Genomic DNA, 19,818 nt, shown 5'->3' on the forward strand with positions numbered 1-19,818 from the left:
AACACAAGTTCAAACTAAGCTTTCCTCTAGTCTAAACGGAAGGCCTCAAAATCCTACATGGTCACTTTTATTTGTAATCCTTTTTGAGCCTTCAAACCCTGGACAGTTACTCCCCTTCATTTTTATTAATTAATGCAACTGTTATTCACGTTTTTAATCCCTCTGGGTGCCTGTTAACCATGCATTGTGTTGTGATTACGTCATCGCCAGTGCAAATTACGCCATGTTTGCAAGCAAAACACAACATCCATTATCGCACCTCATTGCAGAGGCTTTCATCGTTTTTTTGCCTCACTTCTGTTCTCGATGGTTATCCTCTAGTATAATTAATTGTTTTCAGGAAGAGGACGGCTCAAGCGTACATCACATCATATTGTCAGTTTTACAATTATGGATAGTCGTATGCATTTAAAAACTAAGCAATGTTGCCTACCACAACATGTGCTATTGTTTTTAACTAACCCTTGGTTATGCAGTTTTGTGACTTTAGCAGGTATGGGGCTGTGTTCACTTTTACGAGGGACTCCGTTCCCACCCACTTTGCATCAAGGATTTCAAAATGTGCGACATAGTGCCACCAAGTGCTGTGCTCACGAAGACTTTTGACGCAAAAAAAAATAATGTGCATGAAAGTGGATCGATGTTGCTTCACACAAACGCTCTCTTTAGTACACCTGGACCAAGTTCGGAAATAAATATTGTTGCGTCCTGCTGGTTTTCTCCTCAAACCTAGCAACCCCTAGGTTCATCCTTGGCGCCCAATCGACAGCTCAGAGGTGTGTGGGACTGAAGTAAACTTTCTATATATAGCACTTCCGCGCAGAACAACATGTCCTCATGCAAAGATGAGGAGCAAAATATGGCTTCCATGTATTCTTCCACATTAGTGATGCTTTTCTATGTTCTTAGATGTGGCTAGAAGGCTTGGATGGCGTGGAAGGCGGAAGTCAGACATTCGGGGGTGCTGTGGAATGCGGAAGTGCGGCACCAGGACCACCTCAAAAGGTGGGTGCAAGCTTACTTGCTACTGAGTTATGTAGGAGTATGCCACACACTATTTTAGAGCACATTTCTGATGAATGTACATTATCAATATGCTCATTATAAGCTCATTAATCTAACTGCAAATTATTTTCCGGCCTGGCTATCAATATTCCACTGTGGGCTAAAAAGTGACAATTTTTCTCTTGCAGATCCCAGTGCCCCTTGAACCCAAGGCTCATCCCATCGGCAAACACAAGGAGTCTCATGAAGAACCCGAGAAAACGTTTCGCAAAGTAGGTGACAAAACTGTAGGGATTAGTCGCTCACTGTCAGCTGGATCTCTCAGCTGGCCACACAGTGAGCTCGCGCCAAGAGCTATGGATAATACTTATTTTCAACTCCTTCTAATTGGTTTCCGTGTTCTTACATGAGCAGGTGTTGAAAAGCTATCGTTTCCCAGCGTAACATCCCAAACGGATGCGTGGCCCCCTCTGGTCCTCGTTTCTTTTATCTTGCTCTGCTCGAAAACGGAACAGTGCGTCAGTAAACCTCAGCCCTGCCTGCTTGGTTGCCTTACTGTGCATAATCAACACACCGGACGTGTCTGAACTGTGTCCTTTCTTTGTTTTTGCAGTTTTATATAGCGCGAGCAAGACCCAAAGGTATTAGAGCGCTTTACACGAGCACCAGTTACATTACACAATAACACGTTCTTTTTGTTTTAGGCACAGGGAGACTAAAGGCCAGATTTTCAAAAAAGACGCGCAATGTAGCACAGCTTCCAAAAATGCTGTGCTGCGTTGCGTGACAGGGAGGGAGCAGGAGTGCGTCATACCTACAGAAATATGGCTCTCTCCTGCCCTCTCCCTAGCGCCGACAGTAATTTCAGCTGCCATGCTCTGCATACACACCTTAGTGCTATGGCGCTAAGGTGCATGCCTGAGACTGGTAAGGGTTTTGTACAAAAAATACTATGCCTGAACAAGTATAATCTATGTTCCTACTTTGTATGTGCTGCACAGTACAGCACACATGCAAACTAGGAAAAGAAAGGAGAAATACAAAAATGTCTACTGTTAGCGCCTCCTTTCAGATGGCGCTAAACCCTGTCTACAATTGTAGATAGGGTTATGGGTCAAAAGGTGCGGGTGAAAGCACTAGAACAACACCCACGTACTGCCCATGTACCTACCCCTTGGTGCTAAGTAGCGCATAGCAATGCTTTGCACTGCTTTGCATTACTTGTGGGGTACTTTCCACCACAAAAAAATGTCTGAAAATCGACCCGTGAGTGACTTGTTCAGAATCACAGGATGTTGAGCCGATGCCGACACTCAAACCTGTTCCCTAGCTCTTAAGTTGGCAGCTCCGGCCGTTACACCACATCCATAGAGCCATACCACTCCTTTTGGATTCCGATATCAAATGGTTGTAACCGCGTGTGTGACTTATCTTTCATGTGTGTCCTATCCACACTCCTGTTTGCCTCAAGTTTATGGGTAGGTGCGGACGACAAAAAAAAGATAAAGCGCAACTATGGCCCTCACGCACGGCATCTGCTCTACACTGTAACAGTTACACTTCCATCCCGGGCACGCCCACAGAGTATTTATTTATTTATTTATTTATGGAATTTTTAATGCGCACTACTACCCTGAGGTGTCTAGGCGCAATGAGCTACTCCAAGATACAGTGGTCAGGACACGATATTATAAGAAAGAAGCTATAAGCTCTTTTTGCCAGATGGTTAATATTAATAATATTATTGATTGAAGAGCCAGGTCTTCAGAGCCTTGCGGAAGCTAATCAGGGTTGGCGCAGTTTTAATGTCTAAGGGGAGTGAGTTCCACAATATTGGAGTTGCTACCAAAAATCGTCTGTCACCCCATGTTGCCGTTCTTGTGCGGGGTACAGACAGTTGATAGCTTGCTGCTGATCGTAGGTTTTTTTTAGGAATGTACACCTGAAATGCCTCCTTTAGGAACTTCGGTCCAGTCTGATGGATGGCCTTATAGGCAATGCACAAAGCTTTGAATTTGATCCTGCTCTCCACTCTTAGCCAGTGGAGCTGACGTATGGCTGCCGAAGTGGAGTGGCGTCTGGGTATGTTGAGCAGTATCCGTGCTGCCATATTTTGGACAGATTGAAGCTTGTTCAGGATGCATTTATGCGTGTTGAAAACGAGAGCATTTCCATAATCAAGCTTGGAAAACACTAAGGTAGTAATCAGTGTTTTTCCTGCTGATGCTGGTAAATACGGCAGAAGTTTTTTTATCTTTTTCAGCATGAAGAACGCCGCAGAGACCACCTTGTTAACATGATATCCAAAGGATAACTTGCTATCAAAAATCACTCCTAAATTCCTGACCTTGGCGGCTGGAACCGGAGGAGGGCCCATCTGACTGGGCCACCATGTCGGGGACCACTCTGGAGAGATATTACCAAAGGTCATCACCTCCGTTTTCTCCGCATTAAGCTTCAAACAGTTCCTGTGCATCCATGATTGTATGTCCAGCAACCCCTCCTGAAGCTTAGCTGCTACCACTGGGCCGTTCTTATGCTTGCTACCCGTCCACAAAAGCGCTTCAGCGCCACATCATTGGTAAGAAGCGCTATATAAATACAACGCAATTACAATACAACAAAATAAAAACCTATTCAGGGCCTTCAAGTTAAGGTTTGTTGCTTTCTGTTTTACAGACCATCCGGTATATCACATAACTGGCTTTGCATGCATGTGCATGCATCAGGACGAACACAGACATGGCTGGCAATCTTCCAATGAGGTTTCCATTAAACAAAACCCATTCCAAGATAGTTGTCAATGCGCATGCTTGTGTTGTGATGTGTGGTGAGTGCATCATGATGAGTACAAGTGCATGAGTTGTGAAGCAGACATCCTTTTTCAATTTAACTTTCTAACGTAGATGACAGCAACAGTATTAAACAAGCATTTGCAATTCAATAGGTCTCGCATTTGAGAGAGTTTGAGCTATTAGCATTGTAAATGACTATGCCTTTTATTTATGTGTTTTGAAAACCTGCAAGTAGTGCTTAAACACGTACTTTGCACTTATAGTCCTTGCTTACGAGAAGCAAGGCAGGCAGTAACTGTGCCTCTTTACTGGCAGCCTTGCTTCTCATAAGCAGGGACTATAAGTACAAAGTGTGTGTTTAATCACTACTTGCAGGTTTTCTAAATACAAAAATAAAAGACATTGTTATTTACAATGCCAATAGCTCAAAATGTTGCAAGTGCGAGACCTATTGCATTGCAAATGCTTGTTAAATATGTGCCTGCTCTTGCATCCCAGTTTAAGTGACAAACCCCAATAATATTTATATTTAGCACACTATTGCATCTAGGACCCGGATCCTCCAGCATGCTCCACGCCCGCTTACCCACCAAACAATCAAACCTTGAGAAAGTGGTGGGTGTAAAAAGGCCATGTTTAATAACAAACACATAAACATGACATATGATTATTATCAAAACATTATCAAATTATGAGCGACATGTCATTTATTATTCAATCATCTTATTAACTAGTTTTATGCATTATTCACATTATATTCGCTCATAACTTCCTCTTCATTCCCCCAGCACCAAGGGGCCCTCTGGTTCGCATCCCCTCAGGTAGAGATGCCCACTCAAGGTGCAACCCACCTGCGCCCCTGAGCGATGGGCCCCAGCCCCCGGGTCCTTGTCCGCCATTTCCAGGGCCCCACCTCTCATCCACCAGGCTGCCTAGGAGGCTCGTACCTGTCGCCCTAGCCTCCCCAGCTAGTGGTTTTCAACCCCCTGCGGAGAGCTTACCTTCTCTCCCCTCAGTGCTGGCTTAGGGAGTGCGCAAGGCGGACTCCCGTCAATTTTGTAAGTCTATCAGTGGTTAAATGTCTCTTTTCCGCAAAGCTCCCCTCTAAACTACTGCCTTAAGAGGACGGGTCGGCGGGAGATTTAAGCAGTTTTAAGCAAGGGGCATGGGTCGCGAAAGGGTGCACGCAGGTCCGGTGTTGGCGCGGGAAGAGGCCGAGATCTGGGTGGTCCTGACCTAAATAGGTCATGTCCTCTGCCCCCAAGCCCCCACCGGACGTGCGTCACCCCCTCCCCCGACCCGGAAGGACTTCCCTGGCCGGCCGCCCATAGGGCAGCCGGCCGGATACCCTAGCCAATGGCGGCACGGCGTGGGCCGGGGGGCCGGGCCCTAAAGGCGGACTCATCTAGCCTCGCCCTTCGTATTGGACCCGGATCCCCCAGCATGCTCCACGCCCGCTTACCCACCAAACAATCAAACCTTGAGAAAGTGGTGGGTGTAAAAAGGCCATGTTTAATAACAAACACATAAACATGACATATGATTATTATCAAAACATTATCAAATTATGAGCGGCATGTCATTTCTTATTCAATCATCTTATTAACTAGTTTTATGCATTATTCACATTATATTCGCTCATAACTTCCTCTTCATTCCCCCAGGACCAAGGGGCCCTCTGGTTCGCATCCCCTCAGGTAGAGATGCCCACGCAAGGTGCAACCCACCTGCGCCCCTGAGCGATGGGCCCCAGCCCTCGGGTCCTTGTCCGCCATTTCCAGGGCCCCACCTCTCGTCCACCAGGCTGCCTAGGAGGCTCGTACCTGTCGCCCTAGCCTCCCCAGCCAGTGGTCTCCATCCCCCTGCAGAGAGCTTACCTTCTCTCCCCTCAGTGCTGGCTTAGGGAGTGTGCAAGGCGGACTCCCGTCAATTTTGTAAGTCTATCAGTGGTTGAATGTCTCTTTTCCGCCACAAGGGAGACTAGGGCCCAAAGGTCCGTCGCCCTTCCCCCCTGAAGCTAAGTTCAATACAAAGGACCATATTCCCATGATCCAAGTGTCCGTGCCAATGTCAGATAAGTGAACTCCATCTTGGTGAAACATAGTTGCTCCTGAGATCATTCTGTGTGGAAGATGTAGCAAGCGGCCCTTCTCTGAGCACAACTTTGACAACTCCCTGTTGAGACGTCTGACTGACACGTTGAGAGCCCTTGCCCAAACTCCATCGCCCCACCATTGTCGTGGGATCATTCAAGACCATGCAATCTTGGCCTGGGGGAAGGTCCGCCCCAGCCAAGCAAATTCAGGAAGCAGTGCCTCTTTGACTGCCAAGCGACCTCTGTCTACCATGTCATTGCCGCCTAAGTGGACGATGATCAATTCAGGGGACTTCTGTCCCTCACGTTCTCTGATATCTTCCACAAGTCGCCGCAGGTGACGAATGCGCATTCCTCCCACACCGTGCCATAGGAATTCCGTCCCCTCCAGACCAGGTGGTTTCCGCACTCGCCGCTGTGGCAAACGCACTGCTGCCCGCCGCACAAACGAGTGTCCCAACACCCACACCATCTTTCTTGGCATACTAATAATCGGAGAGGAAATATAAAGGTCAGGCATGGACATGGCATTGCATGAAGTCAAAGCAAGTCAGGCCTAACGTATCGCCTATAGCAGTTGGATGACCTTACCTACAAAGGATGACCCAGGATCGTGTGAACCAGCCAATCTAGCGAAGAACCCCACCGCTGAAATATGAGCCCTAGCATAAGAGAGAGACCTGCCCTGATCCCTGATTCGCTGCAAGAAAGAATACATGGCCTGATCGGAGAACCAGTTTGTATTGCCCGCCTCCTGGACCAGGCACCTGTAAGTCAAAAAACACTGTTGATACCCAACCCGAGTGCGGTCACTCAGTGAGGCACCTACCAGCCCCGCTAGAGCGGGGCTCCAATCCTCCACAGTGATGGGGGAAACACTGTCATCTCGTCCTCCGCTTCCGGGTGGAACTTCCTGAACTCCTGTAACTTGGAACGAGACAAAGCATCAGCAGCGTGGTTGTCAACGCCTGGAATGTGCGCAGCCCTGAACGTCAAATTCAACTTCAAACACTCCAACACCAGCCGCTTCAGAAATCTCAACACGTGTGCACACGTAGCCCCCTGCCTGTTAATAGCTTCCACCACAGCCATGTTGTCTGACCAAAAGATCACCCATCTGTTCCTGAAGTGCTCTGCCCAAATGCTCACTGCTACCAAGATCGGGAACAATTCTAAAAATGCAATGCTCCTAGTCAGACCACTTTCATGCCACTCACGTGGCCATTCAGCCCCACACCAACGTGGGCCCAAGATTGCCCAAAAACCAATGCTCCCAGCCGCATCCGTGAACAATCCCAGTTCTTTGCTAGATACCGCCGGTGCCGGCCAGACAACTGAACCATTAAAGTTTGACAGGAAACTCAGCCACACTTTCAAGTCATTCTTCAACTCCGCCCTGAGGCGAACCCTGTGGTGCTTCCGGGACAGGCCTACCATAGCTCTTGCAATTGACCTCGAGAAAGGCCGCCCCATAGGAATGATTCTCAGGGCGAAATTCAGCTGGCCAACCAGTACCTGTAACTGATGTAGAGTCACCTTAGTAGAAGACAATGCCGCCTCAATTGCCCTAGAAAAAGCCTGAACCTTATCAAGGGGTAACCTGCACTCGCCTGCCACTGTGTCAATCTCTATGCCTAAGAATGACATACATGTCGCCGGGCCCACCGTCTTACCAGGGGCCAGGGGTATCTTGAACTCATGAAACATGGCCACTAACTGTTCCAAAGCATGCTCACAGTCTGCGGAAGCCGCTGGCCCCATCACCATAAAGTCATCCAAGTAATGCACGACCCCCTTGTAACCAGACCTATATGAAAATAGCCAGTGGAGCATTGAACTAAAAGTCTCAAAATATCTGCAAGATACTGCACACCCCATAGGCATACACCGGTCATAATAGAACTTGCCATCCAACTGGAAACCTAACAGGTGATAGTCCTCCGGGTGTACCGGCAAAAGGCGAAAGGCAGATTCTATGTCTGTTTTTGCCATGATGGCTCCTGGGCCTAGGTCCCTCAATTTCTGTAAAGCGGCATCAAATGAGGCATAATTCACTGAACACAGGGCAGGATCAATTGCATCGTTCACTGAGGCCCCTCTGGGCGCCAACAGATTATGTATCATCCTAAACTGACCAGGGTCTTTCTTGGGGACCACCCCGAAAGGAGAACACACATAACCAGGCAGGGGAGGAGTCAAAAAGGGGCCCGCTACCCGCCCCAACCCCAGTTCTTTGTCAATTTTGGATTTGACCACTGCTGGCTGGGCCCGTGCTGAAAGTAGATTATTGCAATAGTCAACAGGGGGAACGTCCTGCGCTGGGATGCGAAAACCCTCAGAAAAACCTAGGTACAATAACTCGGCTGCTGACCGGTCAGGATACTGATTCAGCCAATAAATCAGTCTCCCAATGTCTACGGGAGTGGGCAATTCAAGGCTGTGGGGGCTTGATGTCCTTACCCCCTCCTCCCTTTTCCTTGGATTTTTTAATGCACTTGAACTCTGGGTGGGAGGGATGCCCACAATAGGAGCACACATGCTTGAACTTGCACTTATCTGAGGGCCAGGTGCATGTCTTCCTGTTAAAGGCCCAACAGGTTCCTCTTTTCTCACCGCCCCCCCCCTGCGAAGTCCGAAAGGGCTGCCTAGCTGGTTGAAACCCCCCTGACTTGCCACCATTCATGCTTTCAAGCCAAACATTGACTTCCACCTGGCCCACCCCATGTCAGGATCCTGCACCTTTTCCCATCTAAAGTCCCTATCATAGTCTAACCAAGCAGAACCACCATGAGTTGCGTGTGCCTTCAAAATCTTATGCTGATAATAAACCAAGGATGCAGCTAGCTCTGGCTTCTTTTCAATCAACACTGTCATGAACACCTGAAAACCATAAAGCCAGTTAGTAATGGACTCCTCCACTCTCGGCCTCCTATCCTTAGAAGCGCTGTCCTTAACATCTTTATCCTTGTACTCTACCTCCCACCTTTTGGGCCGAATGAGAGAAAACAGATCCACATATTCCCCTTTCCAGATCTTCTCTTTAGTTTCAAGTGACACATGAGTAGCCAAGCGGCCAGGTTTAGATAGCACATAACCCTGCCCACCCCCGGCTTTCTGCCCACTGGCAGGCAAAACACTCGGGCCCTCAGGCTTACCTCCTGAAGACGCGGGACCGACCGTCCCTGATGCGGTGGACTGTTGACCTAACTGCCCAATGGCTCCCCGCTCCTTGACCAGTAACACTAGTTGAGCCCTGATCTCGCTAAGGTTGGGATCATCAGATGCACTTGGCGCCCATGGCGCGACTGCTGCGGTGGCAACTACTGCCCCTGACATGGGGGGGGGGGCTACCGCCACCGGCGTCGTCCCCACCCCCCCACCTTCCTGCACCTTAGGACCTGTTGACAATGCTTTAAGGGCCCCCAATATTTCAATGAGCGGGCCCGAAGCTGTACCCCCCGGGAGAGGAGTCACTGGTGCTGCAGGTTGGGGGGCCGATGGGGCCGCTGGTATGGGCGCTACTGGTGCTACAGTGTCACGTGGATGCACACCCCCCCCAGTGCCCGGGTCCGGCGTAAGGGCCGCTAATGCTCCACGAATCTCCTCCAAAATCGCCCCCGTCCTGTCCTCTGGTGGGCCAACAGGGGCGGGCGTCCCCGGGTTACCCTGGGGGCTGCTAGGTGCAGCTGGCGGTAATTCAGGCTGCCTAGGGGGCGGTACAATCAAAACATCTGGTTCGAGCGGGACCTCCTTAGGGTACGTCTTAGCCCGACCTCCCGCTTTCCTGTTCTTGCCCCGCCCGCCTTGCTTCTGAACCCTAGGTTTCTTATTTAGAGGGGGGAAAGCGGCCCTAGGGGGGACACCCGGCCTCCGCGGGCGCTCGACGACCGCTTCGGGCTCCGCCTCGGGCTCAGGAAGCTCCCCGTCCCCCTCCTCCTCACTACTGTCCTCGCCACCATCGAATTTGGCGAGCAGCGCCTTGAGTAGCTGCGCTACCTCTGGGTCTTTACCCTTTCGCTTCTGGTGCACGCCTTTGGGTGGCATAGTGCCCTCGGATTCCGCGCGCGGGAAAATCTAACAATTGCCCTTCTCGCTCGCTGAATAACCTGCGCAGCGCCGCACCGGCCAACCCCCTCCCGCCTTCGCAGCTCGCGCCCAGGCGGCAGGCAAGGGGAGTCAGAGCTCAGCGGATACCTATAAACAAAACGCCGCAGCCTGGACAGGCCCCGGGGACACCCACGGAACGGATAAGACGCAGGACGAACCCCGAAGCCAACCCAAGCCCGCAGCCTCGTGAGCTACAACCCCTTACCTGTCGCGCTGGTCGCTGCCGCCCCAACTCTGTTCCACCGCGATTCCGCTCGGTCCAGCTCGCAGTCTTCCACGCCTTCCCGAACAGCCGCCGCAACTCCTTCGACACCACGAGGGAAGTGGGGGGACAGCACCAACTATGGGGCAGGGGAAGCTACCAGATCAGGGACCGGTCAATACATAAAGATTAAATAAAACAGGCTACCGAGCCTGGGCGTAAAGGAGGGGGGCAGAAGGTGCGAGCAGGTCCGTACGCAGGCGAGGAAAGAGGCCGACCGAATTGCGAGTGTGACCTATATAGGTCACGGCCTCTGACCCCGCCTGTGCCGGAAATGCGTCACCGCCCCCCGGAAGGACTTCCTCTACCCGGTCGCCTCCCATAGGGTGGACGACTGGCTACACTCTGCGAATGGGGTGTGTGGGCCGGGGGGCCGGCCCCTAAAGGCGGGCTCGTCCAGCCTCGCCCTTGGTAATAGCGCGAGCAAGACCCGAAGGTATTAGAGCGCTTTACACGAGCACCAGTTACATTACACAATAACACGTTCTTTTTGTTTTAGGCACAGGGAGACTAAGGGCCAGATTTTCAAAAAAGACGCGCAATGTAGCACAGCTTCCAAAAATGCTGTGCTGCGTTGCGTGACAGGGAGGGAGCAGGAGTGCGTCATACCTACAGAAATATGGCTCTCTCCTGCCCTCTCCCTAGCGCCGACAGTAATTTCAGCTGCCATGCTCTGCATACACACCTTAGTGCTATGGCGCTAAGGTGCATGCCTGAGACTAGTAAGGGTTTTGTACAAAAAATACTATGCCTGAACAAGTATAATCAATGTTCCTACTTTGTATGTGCTGCACAGTACAGCACACATGCAAACTAGGAAAAGAAAGGAAAAATACAAAAATGTCTACTGTTAGCGCCTCCTTTCAGATGGCGCTAAACCCTGTCAACAATTGTAGATAGGGTTATGGGTCAAAAGGTGCGGGTGAAAGCACTAGAACAACACCCACGTACTGCCCATGTACCTACCCCTTGGTGCTAAGTAGCGCATAGCAATGCTTTGCACTGCTTTGCATTACTTGTGGGGTACTTTCCACCACAAAAAAATGTCTGAAAATCGACCCGTGAGTGACTTGTTCAGAATCACAGGATGTTGAGCCGATGCCGACACTCAAACCTGTTCCCTAGCTCTTAAGTTGGCAGCTCTGGCCGTTACACCACATCCATAGAGCCATACCACTCCTTTTGGATTCCGATATCAAATGGTTGTAACCGTGTGTGTGACTTATCTTTCATGTGTGTCCTATCCACACTCCTGTTTGCCTCAAGTTTATGTGTAGGTGCGGACGACAAAAAAAAGATAAAGCGCAACTATGGCCCTCACGCACGGCATCTGCTCTACACTGTAACAGTTACACTTCCATCCCGGGCACGCCCACAGAGTAGCTTGCTACCCGTCCACAAAAGCGCTTCAGCGCCACATCATTGGTAAGAAGCGCTATATAAATACAACGCAATTACAATACAACAAAATAAAAACCTATTCAGGGCCTTCAAGTTAAGGTTTGTTGCTTTCTGTTTTACAGACCATCCGGTATATCACATAACTGGCTTTGCATGCATGTGCATGCATCAGGACGAACACAGACATGGCTGGCAATCTTCCAATGAGGTTTCCATTAAACAAAACCCATTCCAAGATAGTTGTCAATGCGCATGCTTGTGTTGTGATGTGTGGTGAGTGCATCATGATGAGTACAAGTGCATGAGTTGTGAAGCAGACATCCTTTTTCAATTTAACTTTCTAACGTAGATGACAGCAACAGTATTAAACAAGCATTTGCAATTCAATAGGTCTCGCATTTGAGAGAGTTTGAGCTATTGGCATTGTAAATGACTATGCCTTTTATTTATGTGTTTTGAAAACCTGCAAGTAGTGCTTAAACACGTACTTTGCACTTATAGTCTTTGCTTACGAGAAGCAAGGCAGGCAGTAACTGTGCCTCTTTACTGGCAGCCTTGCTTCTCATAAGCAGGGACTATAAGTACAAAGTGTGTGTTTAATCACTACTTGCAGGTTTTCTAAATACAAAAATAAAAGACATTGTTATTTACAATGCCAATAGCTCAAAATGTTGCAAGTGCGAGACCTATTGCATTGCAAATGCTTGTTAAATATGTGCCTGCTCTTGCATCCCAGTTTAAGTGACAAACCCCAATAATATTTATATTTAGCACACTATTGCATCTAGGACCCGGATCCTCCAGCATGCTCCACGCCCGCTTACCCACCAAACAATCAAACCTTGAGAAAGTGGTGGGTGTAAAAAGGCCATGTTTAATAACAAACACATAAACATGACATATGATTATTATCAAAACATTATCAAATTATGAGCGACATGTCATTTATTATTCAATCATCTTATTAACTAGTTTTATGCATTATTCACATTATATTCGCTCATAACTTCCTCTTCATTCCCCCAGCACCAAGGGGCCCTCTGGTTCGCATCCCCTCAGGTAGAGATGCCCACTCAAGGTGCAACCCACCTGCGCCCCTGAGCGATGGGCCCCAGCCCTCGGGTCCTTGTCCGCCATTTCCAGGGCCCCACCTCTCATCCACCAGGCTGCCTAGGAGGCTCGTACCTGTCGCCCTAGCCTCCCCAACTAGTGGTCTTCAACCCCCTGCGGAGAGCTTACCTTCTCTCCCCTCAGTGCTGGCTTAGGGAGTGCGCAAGGCGGACTCCCGTCAATTTTGTAAGTCTATCAGTGGTTGAATGTCTCTTTTCCGCAAAGCTCCCCTCTAAACTACTGCCTTAAGAGGACGGGTCGGCGGGAGATTTAAGCAGTTTTAAGCAAGGGGCATGGGTCGCGAAAGGGTGCACGCAGGTCCGGTGTTGGCGCGGGAAGAGGCCGAGATCTGGGTGGTCCTGACCTAAATAGGTCATGTCCTCTGCCCCCAAGCCCCCACCGGACGTGCGTCACCCCCTCCCCCGACCCGGAAGGACTTCCCCGGCCGGCCGCCCATAGGACAGCCGGACGGATACCCTAGCCAATGGCGGCGCGGCGCGGCGTGGGCCGGGGGGCCGGGCCCTAAAGGCGGGCTCATCTAGCCTCGCCCTTCGTATTGGACCCGGATCCCCCAGCATGCTCCACGCCCGCTTACCCACCAAACAATCAAACCTTGAGAAAGTGGTGGGTGTAAAAAGGCCATGTTTAATAACAAACACATAAACATGACATATGATTATTATCAAAACATTATCAAATTATGAGCGGCATGTCATTTCTTATTCAATCATCTTATTAACTAGTTTTATGCATTATTCACATTATATTCGCTCATAACTTCCTCTTCATTCCCCCAGGACCAAGGGGCCCTCTGGTTCGCATCCCCTCAGGTAGAGATGCCCACGCGAGGTGCAACCCACCTGCGCCCCTGAGCGATGGGCCCCAGCCCTCGGGTCCTTGTCCGCCATTTCCAGGGCCCCACCTCTCGTCCACCAGGCTGCCTAGGAGGCTCGTACCTGTCGCCCTAGCCTCCCCAGCCAGTGGTCTCCATCCCCCTGCAGAGAGCTTACCTTCTCTCCCCTCAGTGCTGGCTTAGGGAGTGTGCAAGGCGGACTCCCGTCAATTTTGTAAGTCTATCAGTGGTTGAATGTCTCTTTTCCGCCACAAGGGAGACTAGGGCCCAAAGGTCCGTCGCCCTTCCCCCCTGCAGCTAAGTTCAATACAAAGCACCATATTCCCATGATCCAAGTGTCCGTGCCAATGTCAGATAAGTGAACTCCATCTTGGTGAAACATAGTTGCTCCTGAGATCATTCTGTGTGGAAGATGTAGCAAGCGGCCCTTCTCTGAGCACAACTTTGACAACTCCCTGTTGAGACGTCTGACTGACACGTTGAGAGCCCTTGCCCAAACTCCATCGCCCCACCATTGTCGTGGGATCATTCAAGACCATGCAATCTTGGCCTGGGGGAAGGTCCGCCCCAGCCAAGCAAATTCAGGGAGCAGTGCCTCTTTGACTGCCAAGCGACCTCTGTCTACCATGTCATTGCCGCCTAAGTGGACGATGATCAATTCAGGGGACTTCTGTCCCTCACGTTCTCTGATGTCTTCCACAAGTCGCCGCAGGTGACGAATGCGCATTCCTCCCACACCGTGCCATAGGAATTCCGTCCCCTCCAGACCAGGTGGTTTCCGCACTCGCCGCTGTCGCAAACACACTGCTGCCCGCCGCACAAACGAGTGTCCCAACACCCACACCATCTTTTTTGGCATACTAATAATCGGAGAGGAAATATAAAGGTCAGGCATGGACATGGCATTGCATGAAGTCAAAGCAAGTCAGGCCTAACGTATCGCCTATAGCAGTTGGATGACCAGCGGCCCACCTTCTTTACTGCCTTCGCAGACAGCCCGGCACCAGCTGCCAAAGTAGCGGCCCCTATCCTGAATGAATGAGATGAGTAACCCGAGTCCCCCAGTCCCCGGTCTACCAAGGCCATCCTCAGCACCGCCTTGAATTGATATTGTGACACACAATCCCCTCCCTCATGGATGAACAGAGCCTGACTCTTTCCCCCTGGATGGATGGCTAGGTATGACTGCATACATGCGACCGGGCAAATAACGGCCTCCGGCGCGGGGCACAGCTGTATCACCGCCACCTTACGTAACTGGTCTGTCTTAGATTTCTTAAGGATCACCTCTAAAAACCCAGAGCCCACCTTGGTGTCCCCAAACTGGAGCCCCCCTCCGTGGTCGCTGCGGGATGTCCCTACAATTTCCCCTAAGCGGAATGCCCCATAAAAGGCAAGGGAGAACACTGCGGAGAATAACGTGCCCTCGAAGCTAGAGGAGCACAGTCTTGGGAGGGCGCCTAAAATGTCTCTCAAGGTCCTAATATCCAATGGCCGCCTAACATCTCGCTTGGGGCCCTCCCTATTAGCCCAGCCTGACAAAGCCCTCCTAACTACGAATGAAGTCCCAGGGTCATACAAGCCCGCTAATCCTGCGAAAAACCCCACAGCAGACACGTGAGCTCTGGCATAGGAGAGTGACCTGCCCTGATCGCTAAGTCGCTGAAGAAAATGATACATTGCATTATCAGTGTGCCAACATGAAAACCCAGCCTCTTGGACCAATGTCCTGTAGTACAAGAAACCCCGTTGATATGCTTTCCGCGTGCGGTCACTCAGTGAGGCACCTACCAGCCCCGCTAAAGCGGGGCTCCAATCCTCCACAGTGATGGTGGGAACACCGTCATCTGGTCCTCCGCCTCGGCATGATACCTCCGAAATTCCTGCAGCTTAGAATGAGACAAAGCATCAGCGGCATGATTGTCAACCCCTGGAATGTGTGCTGCCTTGAACATCAGATTCAATTTCAAACATGCCAACACCAGGCGCTTCAGTAACCTCAAAACATGCCTACAGGTAGCCCCCTGGCGGTTAATGGCTTCCACCACGGACATGTTGTCCGACCAAAATATAACAGACTTATTCCTGAAGTGCTCAGCCCAAATGGTCACTGCTACCAGAATTGGGAACAATTCTAAAAAGGCTATGTTCTTAGTCAGACCACTCTTATGCCACTCGTCCGGCCACTCTGCCCCGCACCACTGAGGTCCCAGGATAGCCCCGAAACCAATGCTGCCTGCAGCGTCTGTGTACAGTCCCAATTCAGAGTTAAGCACCGGGGGAGAAGGCCATACTACAGCTCCATTAAAATTCATCAGGAAGTCGCGCCACACCCTCAGGTCCTCTTTCACCTCTACTCGGAGGCGCACCCTGTGGTGCTTCTGAGTTAGGCCTACCATAGCCCTGGCTATCGATCTAGAGAAGGGGCGGCCCATAGGTATTATTCTGAGAGCAAAGTTCAACTGGACCACTAAGACCTGTAATTGGTGCAAGGTAACTTTGGGCCCAGCCAACGCTGCCTCTATCGCCTGGGAAAAAGCCTGCACTTTGTCTGAGGGCAACCTACACTCCCCCGCTACTGTATCAATCTCAATCCCAAGAAAAGACATACACGTTGCCGGGCCCACTGTCTTGCCTGGGGGCAAAGGGACATTAAATTCCTTGAACATGGCCACTAGCTGTTCTAATGCCTGATGACATGCTGTTGAAGCTGCTGGTCCCATCACCATGAAGTCGTCCAGGTAATGCACCACCTCGCTGTGCCCTGTCCTGTATGAAAACAACCATTGGAGCATACAACTGAAGGTTTCAAAATACCTGCAAGAAACAGCGCACCCCATAGGCATACACTTATCAAAGTAAAATTGGTGGTGTATCTGAAAACCCAGTAAGTGATAATCATCAGGATGCACTGGTAACAGGCGGAAGGCTGACTCTATGTCTATCTTAGCCATGATAGCATTAGGGCCTAAGGTCCTCACTTTACTCAAAGCTTCATCAAAAGAGGAGTAGGTCACCGAACAAAGAGCCGGGTCGATAGCATCATTCACAGACTCTCCCTTTGGAGCAGACAAATTTTGGATCATTCTAAATTGGCCCGGCTCCTTCTTAGGCACCACCCCAGCGGAGAGCACACAAAACCAGGAAGTGGCGGGGCAGGGAAAGGGCCCGCCACCCGCCCTAGTCCACGCTCCTTCTCTACTTTGGATTCCACTACTGCTGGCTGTGTCCTGGCAGACAACAAGTTATTACAGTACCCCACAGGCGGGACGCCCTGGGCTGGGATGCGAAATCCTTCGGAGAACCCCAGGTACAACAATTTGGCTGCAGACCGGTCTGGATACTGATTTAGCCAAAAAATCAGTCTCCCAATGTCTACAGGAGTAGGCAGCTTATGGCTGAGGAGGCTTGACCTCCTTGCCTCCTCCTCCCCTTTCTTTGGACTTTTGGATGCACTTGAATTCGGGGTGGGAAGGGTGCCGCAAAAGGAACACGCATGCCTAAATCTGCATTTCTCTGAGGACCAGGTGCACACTTTTTTTATTAAAGGCCCAGCATGCCCCCCTCTTCTCTCCAGGCCCCCCCTGAGAAGTCCGAAAGGGCAGCCTGTAGCTATGCGAACCACCTGCCTTGCCATTCACGCTTTCAAGCCACACATTGACCTCCACCTGGTCCCAGCCCATATCCTGGTCCTGGACCTTCTCCCACCTGAAATTCCTATCTTAGTCCAGCCACGCTGTACCCCCATGCGTCGTGTGTGCCTTAAAAATCTTATGCATATAAAAGATCAATGACTCTGCCAACTCTGGTTTTTTCTCAATGACCACTGTCATGAACACCTGGAAGCCAAAGAGCCAATTCGTAATAGTTTCTTCCACCCTCGGTCTCTTGTCCCTATAGGAGCTGTCCTTTCCTTCCCTGTCCTTGTTCTCAACATCCAGTCTTTTCGGTCTTATCAAGGAGAATATATCTACATATTCTCCTTTCCAAATCTTTTCTTTTATTTCCAAAGACACATGGGTAGCTAGACGGCCTGGTTTAGATAACACATACCCCTGGCCCCCTCCGGTCTTAGCACCCCCTCCTGGCTCATTGTTCCCGCCCTCAGGCTTACCTCCTGAAGAACTGGGAGCATTCGAAGGGGCCGCGGCTACCTGAAGCGCCGCCGGTACACTCACGGACTGCGCCTTCACCAATAGAGCTAGCTGCTCCCTGATCTCGCTGAGGGGGCCCTCGTCAACTCTCTCTGGGGCCCAAGGCGCGATTGCTGCCCCCGCAGATGCTACTGCCGGCAAGGGGTGCGAGACCGTTACACTCGGCGAAGCCCCTGCTCCTCCACCCCCTTGAGGTGCCTGCCCCTGGGTCAGAGCCCTTAATGCGCTCAATATTTCTTGCAAGGGGCCCCCTGCCACAGCCCCCCCTGGTTGCAAGGGCGGGGAAGCGCTCGCAGGAAGCGGCGGGGTCGCACTCACTACCACAGGGACCACCGGGGCGGATCCCAGCGCTGCTAAGGCACCCCGAATTTCGTCCAGGGTCCCCCCAGTCGTATCCGGAGCAGGAGACACTGTTGGGGCACTAGGGGCGCTGCAAAACGGGATTACGGGCAACTGAGGTGAGGGGGGGGGGAACTATCGTGACCATAGGCTCCAGGGGAACGCTCCCTGGACGGATGGCCCCAGAACCCATACTGCCCACCTTCTTCTTATGTGTGCTTTTCCCCCCCCGGTTTCTGCACTCTGGGCTTCTTTTTTAAAGGCGGGAAGGCTGCTTTGGGAGGTACCCCCTGCCTGCGTGGGCATTCTATGTTGACTGGAACCTCCTCCTCTGGCTCAGAAGGAAGCCCCTCTGCCTCCCCCTCACTGCTCTCATCGTCTTTATTAAACTTTTCAAGCAACAGGGACAGTAGCTGCGCAATTTCGGGATCCTTGCCCTTGCGCTTGTGGCTCTGCCCTCCTCTGGCCGGCATGGTTCTCGCACGCACTCTGCTCTTCCAAAGAGGGGGCCCTTGACTACCGTACCGCAGGCGCTGCCGCTCCCTACCTAGCCGGCGCTAACCCACCACGTCGACAGGAGACAGTGTCGGAACCCCTTACCCACGCTCAATGTACCCGTGAGCGAACGCGGGTCTCCAAGACGCCCTCCACACCGAGCACCAGAAACGAGGGAGGGAGGGCAGTAAAGCCTGATCTCAGAACCCCCGCGCCGCCCACAGTCAAAAGAGCCCCGACACCTCACCTGACGAGCTGGTTGCGCTCCCCGCCTCGTATCGCCTCATATCGACCGCACGCCAGGACAAGGACGCAACCCGATCTTCCTCAGGATTCTCGGCACGCGATGGACAGTGACCCGACTATGGGGGAGGCGCCATCAAAGGCCCAGGTGTCCTTCTAGTCGAGCCTGGCGCTGGCGGGCACAAGACGGGGCTGAGAGAGGGGGGACGGGGAGTGACGGTAAGTGACGGCCATGGAGAGACAGAGGCTGACAGAAGCAAATATACCCAGGCAGGGCCCCACACTGAAAAACTAAGAGACAGAGGTAGGCGGAGACAGGAAGGCTGTAACAGAGGAAGACAGAGTCAGAGAGTGACAAACACGCAGAAACTGAGGCAAAAATAGACAAAGCGGCAAGAGATGATTTGTAGAGAGATGGCGACAGACATAGGCAAAGAAAGAGCTAGACAGAGATATGCAGAGTCAGACAAATGCGACAGAAACTAACGAAAATCCATAGAAAGACCCCCAACAGCAACAGACAGTGGCAAGAACAGAGGCCGACAGAGCTAGGCAGAGAGCGCCAGGCAGTGGCTAGAGAGGGATACAGAAGCATAGACAGAGACAGGAAGTAACAGATTTGCATATACAGAGTTGACAGAGACCTACAGAGTCAGAGAAACAAAGAGACAAGCACGGGCACAGAGGCAAACTTAGAAGGAGGTAGACAACAAGCTGACTCCGAGACTGCTGACGCTGTGCAGGGTCCCTGGGAGCTTCCGAGATGATCTGGAGCTAAGAGGGGGAGGGAGGAAAAGTGAAAGCGTGCCATGCGCGCGCTATGTTGAAACGCCGCGTACACATCTTCTATCCTGTCTGACACATGCACATCTCCTGATGATCTGGAGCCGACGGGGAGAGTGAGGGAAAGTGAAAGCGTGCCATGTGCGCACTGTGTTGAAACACCAGCCCCACGCGGG

At 51.2% G+C, this 19,818-nt stretch overlaps 1 protein-coding gene across 2 annotated transcripts in view; it reads left to right on the forward strand.

The window, feature by feature from the left end:
- The window catches only part of LOC147708099 (uncharacterized), a 958,668-nt gene that overhangs the window by 605,238 nt on the left and 333,612 nt on the right, over positions 1-19,818 (forward strand). For both annotated transcript variants that reach the window (XM_086926871.1, XM_086926872.1), the window contains exons 9-10: positions 910-1,005; positions 1,194-1,277. In XM_086926871.1, coding sequence (XP_086782997.1) covers positions 910-1,005; positions 1,194-1,277 — 180 coding nt within the window. The remainder of the gene's footprint in view (positions 1-909; positions 1,006-1,193; positions 1,278-19,818) is intronic.

This window comes from Lissotriton vulgaris, chromosome 6 (assembly GCF_964263255.1).
Source record: "Lissotriton vulgaris chromosome 6, aLisVul1.2, whole genome shotgun sequence".
Classification (NCBI taxonomy): domain Eukaryota; kingdom Metazoa; phylum Chordata; class Amphibia; order Caudata; family Salamandridae; genus Lissotriton; species Lissotriton vulgaris.